Source organism: Eurypyga helias, unplaced genomic scaffold (assembly GCF_000690775.1).
Source record: "Eurypyga helias isolate BGI_N326 unplaced genomic scaffold, ASM69077v1 scaffold37773, whole genome shotgun sequence".
In the NCBI taxonomy this organism is placed as follows: Eukaryota; Metazoa; Chordata; class Aves; order Eurypygiformes; family Eurypygidae; genus Eurypyga; species Eurypyga helias.
Window position 1 is genome coordinate 1,147 of NW_010239886.1, and position 18,694 is coordinate 19,840.

At 41.2% G+C, this 18,694-nt stretch overlaps 1 protein-coding gene across 1 annotated transcript; it reads right to left on the minus strand.

Moving 5' to 3' along the window:
• Nucleotides 1-370: 370 nt before the first annotated feature.
• Nucleotides 371-5,301, minus strand: EMILIN2 (elastin microfibril interfacer 2; the record flags this gene model as incomplete). Its single annotated transcript, XM_010148300.1, has 2 exons — nt 371-2,305; nt 5,126-5,301. Coding segments are annotated over 2 exons (2,111 nt in total), but the record flags the coding sequence as incomplete, so codon positions are not given.
• Between the last annotated feature and the right edge of the window lie 13,393 nt (nt 5,302-18,694).

Consider the following 18,694-nt stretch of genomic DNA (forward strand, 5'->3'; position numbering starts at 1 on the left):
AAAAAATAACTGGAATAATACCCACAAATAATTATTACTTTAAAATCACTTTAAATTCACTATCCAAAAATGTTAGTTTTCCCACTCTCTTTATTCTGCCTCAAAATAAACATGAAACCATATAAGATGACTTTTTCTTTCCCTTTTTTCTTTTTTTTTTTGAGAATACTTTTAAAAGAACTCCAAGTCCTCTATGGTGTTCTAGAGCCAAGAGCCAAAATTAGTGTCATTGTAAAAACAAAGTAGAAATTGAGTAATATTAAATTTTTCCTCCCTTGTTTAGTTCCTTTATAAATGATTCAGGAAACAAAAAAAAGCCAGTTGAAAAACAAACCCAAAAAAAAGCATTACAAAAAGCAAAAACACTTACTGGTGTCAGACTGAGATTTCAGCACGCCTTCAATGTCCGTGGTGATTTTAGAAACCTGACTATAAAACTGCTGGACAGAATTTTTAAGGCCAGAAATATCAGTGGAATGCGATGCTATAGTTCCGTTCATTTCCCGGATGCAGTTCCATAAGCTGCTCACGTGTTTATTCAGACCTTCTTTTATCTTCTGCAAGCTACCTGAGACTGAGTCCAGCTTGCCGCAAACTTTTTCCACGTGCGAGACTCTGCCCTCGACATCTGAAACACCCTCCTGGATACCTTGGGTCTTTTCTTTGCACTTGCTAAGATCATTCAGGACATGGTCGTTCAACTGTTCTAGTCTCTCTTTCACCTCACCACAGCAATTATCACTGGGATGAGCGGTCTGATTTGCAAATGTCCTCTGCATTTGATCGATTTTTCGGAAGACACCACGTTGTGTTTTTCTACAGGTAGAATTGACACCCAGAAGCTGCTCCTTGCAGCTACTCAAGCCATCTTGAAGATTTTTCATATCTTTATCCATGACATTTAGACTATAGCGGAATACACGTACATCTCTCTGCATTTTCTGGATGTCACGTTGGTTACCCTTAATTAAGTTGGCTTTCTCGTTAAGAGAGCTATTTAGAGACTGCAGGAGAACAGAGTTATTCTCGGTTTTCAAAAGCAAGTGATTGTATTTGTTGTCACAATTTTCTAGCTCTTTCTGAAGGTCCTCCCTACCTTGCGGTGCCAACTGACATTTCTGCCCACAGAGGTGTTCAAGCGACAACAGTTTATTCTTCAGGAAATTCATCTCTGTTGTAAATTGCTCATTTGCAAATCCTGCATCACTGGGAAAGATGGGCCCGGGATTAATGTACATGCCATCTGGGTCTGTGGCATTAGCGATCTCTAAAATCGTGCCACCCAGCCTATCTTCCAGGGCCCGCAGCTTTTGGTCAAACAAGTCTCTCAATTCATCTACCTCAGCAGCTATAGCACCGCGGAGAGTTTCCTCCACGTAAAAGCAATGTTCTTCAGCATTTCGTTCCGTAACATTCATCCTCGCATCGAGCTCCTCCAACCTCTCGCCAAGCATGTCTTCTAGATCTGGGGTTGACAGTCGACTGACTTCATTATCTATTCTGACATTCAAGATCCTGTGCGCCTCCGCAACTCTGTCGATCTTCTGTTCTAGATCTTTCATCTGCTGGTCAAAGCCATTTCTCTCACCTTCCTTGCAACAACTGGACTTGTTTGATGGAATCTGAGTTCGGAGAGTATTTATTTCTTTCCTCAAGTCATTCTCTTTTCCTTTTATAACATCAATTATTCCTAAACAGTTATTTTCATTGTCACCACACTGCTGCTGGATATCCTGCAGTTTGTATTCACAGGTGTTCTTCAGATCTGCCATTTTCTTTTCAAATCCTTCCAGTATTTCCTGCCTGAGAGACTCAAATTTCGAGTCAATATACTCCCGATATATATTGTCACTGGGCATTGTTATTGTAGGTCCCTGTGCTGCTTCCTGAAGTCGTTTTAGTTGTCCTTCATAGCCTTTTACTTTTCCATTCAGTTCCTCCAGCTTGTCGTTCCTCATCTTCAAGGCTTCTTTGACCTCAGCCAGCTCAGACTTTAGATCTTCCATTTCAAAATCAATAAAAGGATCTTTATGATCTTTATTGCTGAGGAGTCCAGGCAGATGAATAGTGTCTGTTTCCCCACCAACTGCGCTATCAGGCTCTGGGCGGTCATACAGGTTGTTCAGCCAAGTGACCAACATCTTACTCGCATCTTCTTGGACAGTCAACTTTAGGTTTTCATTCACACCTGCCACGGAGGACTGAAGTTCAAGCACTGCTCGTGTAAGTCTAAACAATTCGTCCTCAAGAAATTGCATTTTCTTCTCATATGGCGGAGGTTCTGGCACTTCTGTTGGTTCTGCATCTGTTTCGTGGAAACAACAGACAAAGTCTGGATGTAAATATTCCCAGTGGTATGGGTTTCAATCAGATGAGGCTAATTTCACTTTTCTTTAAAGCCAAATTATTGAAATTGCATCATACTTGTTCCCTTTTCTATTTTTGTTTTCAGTAGTTTATACTTAAACCGTTATCAAAACACTCCAAATAAAAAGTTTTAGCACATTGATCAATTCCTGCCAACATGCCACGGCAATAAATAAATAAATTAGCAAGCAGAACCCTGCTTCTTGTTCAGCAATGAATCTAAGCTACACCATATATATAACAGACCATTACAGATCCATACACGTCACAACACATTCACCTTAGAGGCACTGCACCTCCTTTAACAATAATGAGGGAGGTGCTGCTCCTGAATTCTCACTGAAAAACTAAGGGGCAATTATTTATGTGCCTATAGTTGGTTTGTGCTCCAGTATTTTCCTGAACTGGGGTCTAAACCCTGGATGGCATTCTGCAAGATATTCTCGTTACCACAAAATTTGGGCTCCAAAGATACCTATTATTTGATGCCTATTTAAGTAGGCAATAAAAATGTTTATAAAAGCATAAGCTTTACACATCCAAAATTGTTAGATTTAACTAAGGCCAGCACTATCCTCGTTGAATGAAAAAAAGTAAAAGCAGGCTTGTAGCTGCAATCTATTTTTCACCTAGCACAAATCAATTAATGAATCTGAAACCATCCTCTCAATCCATTCACCACTGGCAGCACTGCGTCTGCAGAGCCACGTACACCTCAACGTTCAGTTTCAAGCAAAATGTGTAGCAATTGGCGAACATCCAGCAGAAAGAAAGGAACGTTATCAGAGATCAAGAAATTATAAACTGCAGGAGAAGTCAAAGTAATTTTTAAATTAGGTTAGAGGAGAATGAGGAGTGATAAACTGAAAGGTATCTGCAAACCGGTAGCGAATAAACTATTTTCCTTATCTGCTACTGGTGGGACAGGACAAGACAAATGGGCATTCACTGGAGCAAGTGAAGGTGAGGCCTGCTGGCTGTACAGAAAGTGGAATGCCAGAGAGTCCACGTGAGCAGCAGAACTTCCACCACTGGAGGCTGGACAGACAAAGCTGATCCTACTTTAGGGGATGGATAAACAGACCCCTTAAGATTCCCCTAGTCCTATCTTCTGGGATTCTCAGCAACAAGGCACTGAGTGTAATCCAAATAATCAGGTAATATTAATCAAACCTGCAGCTAGACCACGAATTGTTTCAGTTTAACAAACATTTAATACCCCTTTAATGTGCAGATCCACATGACCGTATTTATTTGCATACTCCCATATATCTTTGCCAATATGCACAGAGGGGTACACCCTATAAATACATCCTGTATAATCTTATTTGGGATTGGCATGTTATCTGTTATGCAAGGCATAACCCAAGGACCTTGGCACAGTGAAGGTATGCTACTATCACAAAATAAATGAAGTTAAGGAGCAGAAGCAAGGAAGAAAATACACTTCTTTAAACACGACCGAAAACAGACACACAGATTGTCCACCTTAGAGTAACTCTTTCAGATGGCAAGTGGTGTTAACTGTCACATCTTCAGACAAAGAATTTTGGCACTGGTTCCAACCTATGCATGCACAGTGGACAGCAACGTTAGGATAGGGTCTGAAGGACATGCAGCTGGAGTTTTTTTAGTTTTAAACTAGATTTCAGCTTAAAGACATTGCAAAGAAGATAGGAAGTCCCAAAGGTACTCCCCTAGACCAGCAGGGTGGCCGATCCCTTTGATAGTAAAAAAGTATGCACACAGAGAATGTAGCTATTACACACACACACTGGTCAATTTTTGCACTGAATTACAGTTGGTTTAGGGTCAGACCAGGAAGAAAATCTCCAGACATAAGCAGTGTGCAAGTTTCTTAAAGATATCACTGCGTTTCATTATCATCTTTTGGAAATAAGATTTTAGGTGGGCTAGCAAAATATTTTAAAAGATTATTTTTACAGCAGGTATATGATCTATAGGACCGGTTTGAAACCATGTATTCTGTCCCAATCCATTCCACAACAAAGAAAACACAAGTGAAACTCTAAGTGCTATCCGTGACACTAATCTCCAATGATGCTGGGGAAAAGTCATTCAGAAGGAAACATCTGTTTATAATTTTTTGTTAATGCAGAAAAGGCACAATACTGCAGTAACAGCATTCCTTCTTACCCTTTCAGAAGACAGTATCTTACACAAACAAACGTCATTCATTCTTTAAGGTATTTTTTTTTCCAGAAACTGAGGCCTATCATCCCCTTACCCCGTAGTATTAAGGCAGATAATCGAACATGAATCTGTAAAACCTGCACAAGCCCTTGAACACACGAAACATGTGAAACTGCTAAGAAGCAGTATATATCATTAAAATTAGTACCTGTTCTTTTTTGTTTTAATAATTGTTCCTCTCAACTATATATATTTTTTTTTTTCTGAACAATGAAGAAATTCCAAAACAACACTGTAAATTCTAACCAAAAAAACCAAATACAAGAATACCCCAACCTTAACACAGATTTTCCTGAACCATGAGTAGCCAGCTGGCATTTATGGCCAGTGTTCTACAGCCACACCTCCGTTATTCTTCAGGAAATTCTCTGTATCAAGACTGTTACTGCCTGGCTATTATTTTCCCACCACACAGTGTCTTCCATATGGCTTTTGTACCTGCCAGTAGTTGAGTTTAACAGAAACCATAACGGTTCTTACACTTAAAAGACAAAGCAAGAAACCAGAGGTGATCACGCATACCAAAACTCAAACAAAACGTTACCCAAGCCTTTCTTCACAACAGGTTTTGCTGGTGTCGTGGGACGACGAGCAGTGTTCGGCTTTTCTGCTGGGCCTTCTCTGCAGTCTTCCCCTTTGTACCCAGGACAACATCTCCATTCCAACTCTGTTACTGTCTTATACGCAACTGTGTACCGAGGTCTGAAACTTGTTCGGTACCTGCCAGGACAGAAGGCATTTTAAACCGTCAGTAACCTAATCTGCTATTAAAGCTAAAATTAAAAGTTTTAAAATCAACTATTTTCATCTATGATTCACCTTCTCCTTCAAACATCAAATGAACAAAAGTTTCTAAGTTTTAAAGTTACCTGCACTTAACACAGTCATGTCAGGGAGAGCAAATACGACCGTAGAGCAGGGGTCATAGTCTTTGCCTGTATGAGCAAAGAGAGAACATCTTGTGGGAAGTGGAGGTTCAACTCCTCAGACGCTGCTGAGAGTAACGGTGACTCACAAGGCTGCTCTGGCAGCAGCTCTTCTGGACATCAAAAAATGTTTCTGTCTACTTTGTCCCACTTGTCTTTCCACAGTCTCCACTTAAACCATTCCTCGGAATCTGTATGTACAGAGCAGTCAAAGCTAGAAGGGATATTCCAGGGAAGGGCAAAACGCTGAAAGCATGAGTCAGATAAGGACATGAAAGAAGTAGTCAGATGAAAGGCTACAACCAAGAAGGAATCAACTCTTTCCTACTTCACTAGCTGACTTGAAGGGAGCCTTGCAGACAAATCTAATCACACGTTATGTACATACAACCTCAAGGTTCCCCGATTAATCACTCAAAAGTTAATAAATGGCAAACTGATTCTGGTGCTGCAACTTTCTTTAACCACAGACTTCTTCCACAACTTCCCTTCAGTCCCTGTATGGCGCGTTCACCTGGGGTCAGGCAGCACGGTATCCCACCAGACCATAAGCAGAGGCTGTGCTACTTTACAGCTTATTTTGGGTTGAGAGATGAGGAACATAAGTAAAACAGGGATTTGCCGTCTGAACTCTATAAGTTGGTATACTTGGAAGACATAGAAACAAAAAAGTTACCCCAATTTCTTGCATGAATTCCTTTCTCCAAATAAAACTTGCACGATACTACTAATCTCCCTAGGGCATTTTCAGATCTTTTTTCTTAAGATTATTTCAGAGTAGAATGACAGTTTGCATCCATTAATGAACGACAGGGCTCACTCCACAGCTGAGGTGCCCCTAAAGCAATACCAGCAGGATAAATACAGGACAGCAGCGAAGGACTGGACAGGAGCTCTGCAACAGATTTCAGTCAGTCTGTCTGGACTGAGAGGGAGTGTATTTTCGGACAGAGAACACAGAGCAGAATGGCCATGAGAAGCAGCCATGGTATCACACAAAAATCAACGACATGCTTCATTTAACAGTCTTGTATTAACGTGCAAAATTCTTTATTGTTCAAAAATAATCAGTAACCAGCTACCAAATGGAAAAAGTTAAATCTTAGAGTGACTGTGAAACAGTTTCTACTGGAAGTCACAGGGTAAGAGCTGAACTGCTACTCTTCAAAGCTTCTCTTGCCACGCATGCAGAAAAATTGCCGACATAATTCTGTATTGTCTTTAATTCAGCATCTTTTACCGTCAGAGACATAATTTTAATACAACATCCCACATCTGTTAGCCATTTGCTGCCTCTTTTTGGTAAGCAGCTTAGTAAACTTGGGGCAGGGGGGGTTAAAATGTTACCTATTAATCATGAATTTGTTCCTTTTCCAACCATATCTCTCCCAATTCTGCCACAATATATTCTAATTTTTGCACTTGGGAAATACTCAGTGTTCTTTTGCACTATTACTTTATCTAACACTTCACATTTAAGGGGAAAAAGTGACTTTGAGTAGAGACAATGCCATGTTTTTTCCAACTAGTTTGGGGCCAGAGAGTAGTTTATTTTGACAAACCTCCCTGGATTCCCTTCTCCTGTGGATCTGCATGGGAAGGCAGGGGCAGGCTGGGCTGCAGCTCTATCAGCTGCCTGTGACTGCAGCGGTTCACTGTGGTTGTCAGCTGTTCGGGTTCTGACTCGGAGCACGTAAACTCAGAGTGGGTTTCCAATCCTTTATTACCTTCATGACACCACACATGAAACAGCTGTAGATTGCACTCCAGCTCGTTTCTTTTACGGCTTTCCCCGAAACATCTGCTGAATCCTGTTTACAGATGTAAAGTACAGACATCCCCAAGGTCAAGTGTTTTAAAAATCAAATAGAGGAGTGCAATGCAGAGGGCACCACTGGGAAGGACAACATCCCGGCCACCCAGGAACTTCCTTTTCCTTCTCCCTTATCTAAAGCACTAAACCACATCTCGTGTAGGTAATTTGTGTTTGGTTCCTTTCCTTCCAACTAGCTACCAGAGTCAGTGGAGCAACAGGATTAGCAAGATGCTTTCCTGTTTTGAAGTGGTTTTGAGAGTCATTACAACCTCTCTCCCAACCACCACATTAGTGAAATGCAAACTTTGAACTTCCAGAACAGTTTTCCCATGCCGGAAATGGTTGTACATACTTCTCTCTGATTTCCATAAAGCACTTAAATGCTCCTAACTTTGTGTGCATTCCTCTCTACACTTTCGGGGACAAACTCCTTGAAAATTACAGTATTTCAATCTTCAAACACCTTTACACTTCTCCATTTTTTCCTAACACAGTTTTAAGAGTACAGGTGAAGTAAATTATACAGAAGGAATAAGAACTGCTTTTATGCAAATTGTGCACTTCTTTGCTCAAATTACAGAACGATGATTTTCCTTGTACCATTTCTGCCATTCCTACCATATTTTTGAGAAGTTCCTCTTAGTTTACCTTCTCTTTAGTCAACGTTCATCAGTGCAGACACCTTCAGATGACTTCAACATTCAGACAAATCATAAGACCCAAGGAAATACAGAAGAAGAATATAAACAAATTAAAAAAAAATTAAGCTTAGCATTTTTAATATGGACAAATTATAAAACTTTTGCCAATTGTATCTTAAAAACAAAAAATACACAAGTTCAACATCCTCGCTTTTTTAAATTTCATAGTTTCAAGATAGGCACAAAATGTTTTATTACATAATACAAAAATTATGTGAAATGTAGAAGAATCCTCCCATTCTAAACTACAGCATATTAACACTGTGTACCTACAGCTTTTAAAACGTTGTAGCAGTCAATTCCTTACAAATTCTTACAAGTCTGAGAACTCAAGCAAATACATGAACTGGATTTGGTTTGATTTCAGCTACGGCACATCAAATACAGACTAACCTGAATCCTAAACCACAATTCTCCCAGAGCAGAAGTAAGCTAGAATCAAAATGCTTCCAACTCTGGACGTAGAACAGCTTTCATATTTTACATCCTGAACTATGGCAACAAGATGGCTATACTCACGGACAGCTCAGAAATTAAATTGGGATTCACTTACGGAGAACTATTGCTCCTCTGTACTGCCAGTGCAGCCGAGTGAATCGCACAGCCAGTGCCATTTACTTCAGCAAGGCTGGTCACGTAGGGCTGGGAAACAGGAACTTACCCTAACGCTTTCCTAATTTCAATCCAGTCACATAAAAGTTTCTTAAAAAGCACAGTTTCATCGCTACAGCTTCTCTCCCCAGGATATGCTGCTCACACAGCTGTGGCAGTTGCCCATGCAAGGGGTGGTGTCACCGTGCCAGCACCGTCCGGGTGCACCGATACATGACAGCCACCAGCACGCATCCAGCCCAAGGGGGAGTCTCAGTCATACAACAAGATTTTTAAAGACAGACCTTCGCTCGCTCAGTGGATTTCAGTGGAGGAGATGGAGACTTCTAGAATTTTGCCAGGATATGACACTCTAACAGCACCGAACACAATGAGATGCTTGGTTAGAGTTCTAAAAAAACAAACCATAACTCTCTGCTAGGGACCACATCCTGAGAATAATCTGTGATTCCACATATTTTAATGACACAGGACAGGGAGCTACTAGAATATACAAATCAGACACGTCTTTATTTACATTTGCAGTATTCTGAATCCAATTGCTGATAGTCACAGCAAACATGTAACATACAAACACACAAAATGCACTCAGTGTAGCCAGGGAGATGAAACGTTGCTTCTCTAGGCGGCTGGGTAGCGTTACACAGAACACAACATGCCCAAGTTTCACATCTTTTATCTTGTAGCTGTGAATCTTTAAACAGTTACCTAGTGAGGCAACTTGGTCAAAAGGGTTCAAAACAGCTTCACAAGTCTCAAAGAAATGAGGCTCCATTGAGCCTGTATATGCCAGAATGTAATTAAACAATAGTAAAACATTATCCCTTCCTCCAGTTGACTTGGATTTCTGCTATTCAAGTAAGTCTTAATAAACACAATTGTTTTTACAAGTGTCTCAAAGATATTTAAAAATAATTCTTATGTGGTTAAAAGTTACATACAGTACACCAGCATTTACTGTGCCTAGTCAACCCATCCTCTTGTGGGCTTCCAGCCCAAAATGATGGTCATATCCCTTTTGGTGAATTGAGCTAAATACTAGAAATGAAATCATTCTTTTAGAAAGCATGAACAAAGAGTGATTTCAACAGTCTCTAATCTTTCCTCGCAGCCGAGAAAATAAGAACAGCTGGTTTTTCGGAGTCTTTCCACAACAGGCTTATAACTATCAACGCCTACTACCTTCACCATGGATTCAACATGCAGATCAAACGAGAAAACACATTCAGAACACTAATGCAAGCCTCCACTTTTAATATTTAAGTATCTCACAGCTGAAATTAAGTCATACAGTGTGGCAACAGCATTCCAATATTCCTCCTCTTTGAGAGAAAAGTATTTTCTTAGGAGAATGCTTAATCAAAAATACGTATACTGCAAATGCTAGACATTTTGCCTAGGGAACAAACCATAATTTTCTCATGGTGCTAAACCACAGAAGGAAGCAGTTAGCACTGATATTTGGAATTTCACCTAACAGCGATAAAACAAATCAGAAACATTTGGACGGAATTGGTGGGAAAACATATGGCTCAGTTCTGTAACTAGATATTAACATTCAACCTTTTGGGAAATGCAAGGAGATAAGCGCCACCACATCCTCACTGTGAGCAAGGGACTGCAGAATCAGCATATGTTTCTACATAAGCAGTGTATAAAATGTTTATTCTGAGCACAAAACTTCAAGGTTGGTCCAGAATTTTGTAGTTGTTGGAACAGGTCCCATAACTTCAGCAGCCTGCAAATCACAGTCTTATTGAATAGAAGATAATTGATCTTCACTATTTTAATGCTTTTATTGAACATTGATCCATTCTTTGTAAATTATAGAGTCTGCTCTTGCATGTCCCAGTCATCCAAATCTCCAACGTATTGCAATGGGAGTGCTGAAGTGGCACATAGACACCCCCCTCCCTGAAATATTATCTAGAAGGTACAATTAAATGTGAACATATTTTGACCAAGCAATTTTTGGTTTTGAAGGCTGCAAAACCTTCTGCTGAAAATATACCTGAGTTGGCAATTTCCACTACACAGTTACTAAAGTAGAACCAGTTGACCCCAAGTTTTCTGGGACCCTTACAAACCGTGGCAGAACCCCTAGTTCCACTGAAATCAGGGAGACCTTTAGTGACTGTCTGTTACAGTGAGTTTCAGCACACTTGTATTTCAGGTGCTGACCGTGTAGATGGGGACAGGCACTAGCTGTATTGCCATTATGGCCAGCAGAAATACAGTCGATACAGTCAGCAGAATCGAAACGGGGCTGCCTGCCATCCTAAAGTCAGTTTTTCACACCTGATCACCTAAAGAGCATGCTGGGCACCACTGACTCGCACCTGAGTCACCGCTGCTGCGGGTGTCTGAGCTCCCATGCTCACAATTCATCCCTCTGTATGGGAGACAACTGAAGTTGGCGTGAGTCGGATCCCACCGCTGGATTTTGTTTTTTTATAGCCTTGCTACTACACGGCAGCGTTGGCAGCTAGCTTGTGCTCCAGCCCACAGATGAGCGTAATTTCAGACAAAAATGTCTTTACTAAGAGTTTATCCTAAGGCATGTACAGCAAGCAGTGAAAAGATGTTTTGACAGTAATAGATCAGCCTACAGAAGTCTAGGTGTGCAGTGAAAGCAAGCCATAGAATCGGTAATCAATCCCAATTACACGTTGCAGCAAAAATCTATTTAAAAAGAATCCTAGTGAATCCCAAAATAATTTTTGATTTTGATCTGGCATTACAGACACTAAGCTGCTTCCCACAGATGGACTAAAGAAAGTCTCATCTTTCCACTGCTACTCTTCTGTTAGCAGGCATTTTTATTTTCCAAAATAAAGAAGGTCAGTACATGTGTTTGCAGGCTTTGGGGTCTGGGGAATTCATTTTTCTTCAAAAAAAAATGCCACTGACTTTGCCCACTAGCCCAGTGCCTGGTCTAGTCACAGCTCTCTCAGTTAAGTTCCCGAAAGGCCATGGTCAGATCTTTATTGAGCATAATAATCAGGGCCTAATATACATTATCAAGCACAAGCAGAAAGTGTTTCAAATTTGTTTGTGCTGGAAAAAACCTCCCTGTGGAATATGTAAAGTTATGATGACTTCCACTGGTGCATATTACCAAGGAGGTTCTCCGGGCTCGCACGGGCCCACAAAGGTGCTTTTAATAAAGTTTGCACTAACATGCAGCGTGGCCAACATTTGCACCAGACCTGTTCTGAGCTAAATCCTGAATAAAAAACTGCTACTGGCTGAGAGCATCAACAGGGACTGAAACTGCAGGAAAGCAAGAGAAGTCAAAGCACTCTGCATGTGCAGGAACACAACAGCCTGCTGTACACACAACCAAGGAATCAATCACACAGCTAGGTCATTGCAAAGAGTGCTTTAGTATCAGACGACAAAAGCACTGTAATTTTACTAAACGTGTCAAAAACCAGGAATGAGCAGTAGAGACTAAGTACTTTTCCAGTGTTTATTTTTCGTTCTGTGCCTTCACACCACCTGGGAAGCACAATGGGAGCAGAGATTGCCTTCTGTCTGGAAGAAATTGCATGGGGGAAGAGACCTGGTACAGGTGACTTGTATTCCTCCCTCCTGCTATATCTCCAGCGTATCGGCTCTCAGGCTGGAGGGAGAAAAGTTGCTTTCTTCTACCCCTAAAGAATACTGTTCCCTCGCCTATGGGTGCCGGGGAAGGAGCAGAGAATCATGGTGCCCAAATCAGCTCACTACAGCCTGGTTTCTCTCACACGGTTCTCTTTAATGCTGAACATTAGTTCAATACATTTGAGGAAATCTGACTGAATTTTACTGCAGAGTTTGGGTTTGGTTTTTTTTTCCAGTAAGAGGGGCAGAAGATTACAGGAACTGGCAGAAGACAAAAATGCTCAATTCTTCCCAGACACCACCACAAGGTTTCATTTCTAACTCCATTCAAAATCTCCAGAAGTGTTATTGTTCATTAATTATACAGTGAATTTTGATGCCACTCAGAATTCTTCTGTCCAAAAAACTGAGACTCGAAATACAATTTTCTCTCTTGGGAGAGAAATGTTTCTTCTTGGGAAGAAACAACCAAGGGACAGAACACACTGAAACACGCCCCCGTGTCTCATACTAGTTATTTCTGGTTGTGTGTATATATCTCTCTCTATATATATATAATGTGTATATATATCTCTCTATATATATATATCTACACACACACACAGTGCTATCTCTCTTAAGTTTATCTCTCTCTCAGCTGCCAAGGACTTCATTTTTAAAAAGCTGACCACTGAAGTCCAGTAGAAAATGCCCAAAAATCAGGTCTCAGATTTAAAATTTTAATAATCTTGATGTTCATGAATTACCACTCCCGAAAGCTAGGTAGGTGTTCTCTTTCCACGAGCAGAAAAACCAAGACATAGGATGCATTTAAGTAACTTACAGCCACAGAGAGTCTGTGGCAAGGCTCAAAGCAGGGCTTCGTTCTTGGGATTTACAATCTTGAATTATCCTACATGGTTGCTTCCTTCCATTTCGTCTCAAGATAAACCTATGCCAGTCAGCCACATGCTGACAGACCAACAGTAAGCTGCTAAAAACCCACTAATAAAACGGGATAGGAGAACCCAGAAAATACACACCTTTCCAATGGATTTTTTTATTTCTAGGATCATTCTAAGAAAGAGCTACTGCTGACATCTTATTTGAAAACACACAGAGGTAGAATCGATAACCAATACTTTCATGAATTCAAAAGCTAACCTGTGGGATTAGCTGGGACCCCGACTTCCAGAATAAAATGTGACATTGTTTTGAGAGCTGATACTTTTCAAGGCACCAGGTCAAAAGTGAACCAGAGGGGAGAGGAAGAGGAGATGTGAATGCAAAATAAATAGAAGTCAGATGGGGGTAATCATCTGCAATGTATAAAACTGGCACTGCCAACTTGCTAACGGTGCAGAATGTTCCTTGATTATTTGGGGATTTATGACAAATAGGCCTTAAACAGGTCAGCAGCTCCCTAAAATTAACAACTTGTTTTGGCAACAGTTTGGTACTTAACAGAAGAGGCCCCAGAACTCCAGGTCACACATTTCTCAAAACAGAAAAAATCTAATTGTTTACATTAATGTGGACTGAGGGGCAGTGTGTGGTGTTTGGGTTTTTTTTAATTATTGCAACACACTCAAATGATGTGTGAAATGAAAATTGCCTGTCCTGCTCACAGAGGAGAAAGACTGTTCCATTCAGTGTGTGGAGGCAGAGATGCACAATTTCAAGCTCAGGGAGACAGCCAGGAAAGTTTACCACACCCAGCAGGCACTCAAAAGATTTTCAAACAAGCACTCCAGGAAACTGAAGTACGTCCTGAAGTTTTTCAAGCTTCCTTACTGTTTTCCATGCACAACCCCTTAGGCTAACCTCCCTGTGCAGTCAGCTAGCTGGAGCCTGTACAAAGGAATTCTGCTTCATACAAAATACACTAAGTAGGGGGAAAAAAAAAAAACTGAAGACCTTTCTAGATACTTGGAGGAGAAACATTAAACAGCCCTCACTTTCCCTTCAAGTTTTTGCGGATCTTTAAAGTTTTTCTTAAGAGATATGCGTTGCTTGAAGGCAGCGGCAAACCCAGACAAGTCAGCACAGATCAGAGCCTACCTTAGGTTTGATCCTGCCTGGTGCCGAGCATTCTGACACGGGTCTGTGTGCTTAATTTCTCTCAACTGAACAGTCTCAGAGAAAAGTACATTGGGATCGTTGAAGGGTTGAAAATTACATGTGGATTTCCTACGTGTTCCTAGAGGGGCTGATGTGCTCCACCCAGATCATTCTGGGGTTGGTTGCCAGAAAATGGTAAATCGATGAAGCCGTTTAACTTGCACTGGAAGCCTGACATGCTGTTCTTCACTAATAAAATTTCCACTTTACTCAATATTATTCTAGTAATAAACATCGAACACTGCTTATTAAAAGCTGTGTGTTACTCTTAAGCATAGTCATCTATCCTGATATTTATGATTGCAGAAAACCAGCAGTAACAGTCTCTGAGGTTATTTCAATCTTTTGCCTTAAATCTTCCTCTTGGCAATGACTAAAACCATGATTAGTTTGGCAATGAGCTTATTTACGGTCATTTGAAAGTATTAAATGACAAGAAGCTGGAAAATATTGGTCAATGAGAGATTTGGAGCGGCTTGCTAATTTAGCTGTTGATTCATTCATCATTTTCCTGACCATTTCCTGAGTATGCGCAACCTAGTGGAAGAATGGATTTGCTTCTCACATATTTATCGTTAGTGTCAAGATGAGGTCACGCTAAATCATTAAATCCACTCCCCACAAGCTAAGGACACACTCGTTACACACTTGAGCACACAAATGTCTTTACACGCATAAGCAGAATTAATGGGGGCTGGTACTTGAATTAGGGGATCTGATAAAACATCCTTTCTCCAAGTCTCCGAGCAACCCGATCTAACCTTGAAGCTGGCTCTGCTGTTAGGTGGGGGCTACGAGGGAATTACCTGACCTCCAGATGTTCTTCCCAATCTCAGACTTTATCTATTTATTTGATTTACTGCCTCGTTCAGGGAAGTCCCCTTTACTGGTTCTGTAGCAAAGACAGAAAGCACCCCTCTGCTTCAGACACTTATAGAATCACAGAATGGTTTGGGTTGGAAGGGACCTTAAAGACCATCTAGTTCCAACCCCCCTGCCATGGGCAGGGACACCTTCCACTAGACCAGGTTGCTCAAAGCAACTTGGCTCACTTCAAACTTTAAAATTAAAAACTTACTAGTGAAAGTGGCTTTGCCGAAAAACGCTGGGCCATCAATTGGTATGGCCAGGTGTCCCAACATACTCTATGGCACAAGAAACAAAACAAACAACTGGTACAACAATATCCTACCCTGAAGCAGCCTCATTGACCACGGGATGACCAAGAGAAGCCACAACCCTTAAGAGTGTAGGATCTAGCCAGAGAGGCAAAACGTTTTCTTTTGGAATCAGACAGCACCATGAGTTACAAATTGCTGATGAAGTTACTACACCATTCATAAGAAAGGAAATTCACAAGGAATGAAGTGGGGAGTGGCCAGTTATTGATGAAGCAATATTAAATTTCAAAACAGACAAGCTCTTTTTGGTGGGTAAACACACTAATACTTTTGTATAAGTATCTTTCAGTCCAATGACCCACTAATAACAAAGTTCCTCCCTCCTTTTCTAGTCACAGTTTTAAGAAAAATAAATCAGGAGCCCCCCGTACTTCAAAGGGAATGCACTTCAAAGGGCACTTCTGCTTTCCTTTCTGCTCCCTCTCTTCCTATCTCTTAAGCAGCCACACTTCAACCCACATTTATCGTTGACACCTTAACCAGCCAACGCATTCACTGACTTTTCAGCGAGGAAATGCACTGTCGAGCCCAAATACCTATAAAACAGTTGAACAACGAAGCATAATAATTTCCTGAATTTCAGCTTAACGTTTCAGGAAATAAACCCTGGAGCCAAATTGCAATTACGGTTAACACTCCTAGAAGCAAAGTCATTCCAACAATGGGTTTGTGGTTTTTTTTTTTTCTTTTAGACAAATGATATTTTAATGAGCCTAGAAGGCAGATAACAAGGGTTCATGCACACATGTGATTTTTTTAGGCTTGATCACCAGAGCTTTCTATTTCTAAATTTAAAAAAAAACGATAAAAGCCAGTGCTGACTATAATCCATATCTGCAATACGCACTCTCTTGTATGTGAAGAACACGTGGAATTCAGGAGCACGCTGTCTGCTTAAGGCAGTGAAATGCTCCCATATAAAATACAATTAATTTTTTAATTTAACTAATTGTTATATATAACCTAGACTATACCTAAACACCAGAAGGGCTCTTCAAACCTAGTCTTAAACTAATTTAAATCAACAGTAAAGCCACTGACTGATTAAAAAAAACCCTAATAGTACTTCAGTACTAATAAAACCCATACATCTATGATATAGTCAACAAAGCCTTTGTTTGATTTGGATCTCACTGTCCCCACTGTCTGCAGCAGAATAAGCTCTTAGATGAACCATGGGTATCAGAAGGAAACTACACAGGGACTGTAGTTTATTACGATGAATATCTGCTATTTAGTTCATTTTTAACTTCTCTATGTAAGCCTAATCAAGGAAAAAAGGGAATAACTTCAGAAAAGTCCTCACAGTCATTTCTTTGTTCCTTTTGTAGCTCTTTCCTGTCCTATTTTTGTCAACATGAGCTAACAAACATACATAAACACGTTTTGTTATTCAGACCACTACTACTGAATTAAACAATGCTTTTCATGGGGAATTAAGTTAGGGGTTTGCAGGATTTGAAACGTGTATTTCAAACGCTTTGGGTCAGTTCCTTTCTTACTCTGCCACTAAAGGAATGTGTATACCAGCAACAGACAGAAAAATAAAAGTCACAGCCTATAAACAGAGTTTTGAACACAGTAAAATTTCAAGATGTTGATATTCAGCTGCTTTCAGTGTCAATCGGCTGGTGCTGTGATCGGTACTTAAGACACTTTAGGTTAAGAATAAGGAATTATTTTGCAGTTGCAATTACGGTTATGAAGAAAATTACAGTGATGTTCACCAAAGAAAGCCAAATTGAAAAAACAAAGGATTATGATAAGTATCTAATTCCATTCTCAAAAGAACAAAAAACCCCATGAGAATGGCCACAGCAGGCGAGACCAAATGTCTGTTTAGTCCCACATTCTCTCCCTGACAGCACCAGCTCCAGATGTTTATAAAGCACAAGGATAGACAATGCCATTTCACAGAAACACAGAGTAATCTGGAATGGATGGGACTTCTTCTGGAGGTCATCCAGTCTAGCCCCCTGCTCAAGCTGGTCTTCCCTTTCTGACTCCTGCCACCCGCTCAAGCAGTTCTCGGGTCAGGAATTTCCTGAGCTAGAAGCAATGCCTTTGCACTTTCTTCATATCTACTAGCAGATAGTCCAAGAAAATCCTAATTTACCACCTTTGAAATTCCTTATCTTAATGCTTGGTGATTTATGTGCCTAAAGAGCTCAGTTTCAACCACTCCTCACTCCTCCACAGCTCCACTCCACTCTGTACGACAGAGGGCACACCGCATTCATTGCACAGCCCATTAGTTCAGTCACAAGTCCAAAATGGCCAGTTCAACACGCTGAAGAGAAACAAGGGAAATTACACAGGACAGTATTACTCAGCCATCTGCTGCTTTTGTTATTTCCTTCAAATCCTAGTGTTTATATATTACAATAGAGAAAAGCTGGGTTTTGGGGTTTTTTTTAACAAAAATAACAATCCAAACAAACAGAAAACAGCGCATTTGAACATCAAATGCCCCAATACCTATTGTCACAGATCCCAGGGTGGCAGCGTCAGATGTCCACAGTCTTATTTCAGTAGTACCCAGGACCTAGGAGTATCAGTCTCACCCTCGCTGTTCCACGTCAAAATAAAAACTAGTTATTCTTTGTTGTAAAAGAATCCTCACCGTTACCTCAGCCCAGCTCTGAGCCTAATCCCACAAAAATCTAACTCCTGGGAGAGGGGGGGTGTGTGTGAAATGGCTTCACAGAGTGCTTGTAACCAACAGCTTTCAAAGATGAGTGTGCAAACGCTACTGTCTTTCAAGTGGGAAACTGAGGAGAGAGGGTTTGCCTGCGATGAGCCAGAAGGCAAAGAGGGTACAGCTGTTCTCTCACGCCTGCTGTACCTGAGGGCTCGCGCAGCCTTGCTCCATGCAAGGTGGTCACCCCACGGGCGACCACGTCGTCGCGCGTGAAGCTTAAAACTCAACCTTGCGTTACCCCTGCTAAACCCCCCGCGCTGGCCGTTCCCCTCGCCGGGCAACCGGCAGAGATACACGGGCTGTGAACGTGCCGCCTCCCCCCGGCTCTCCCTCGCTTGCCGTGAGCCCAGCCAGCAACATGTCAGCATCTGCCGAACCGGTTTTTTGAGCCGCTAAAACCTGGCGAACGCGGGCGCTGCGGGCAGGTGCTGGCGTTGCCCCCCGCACCGCCTCCGCGGAGCAGCCTGCGC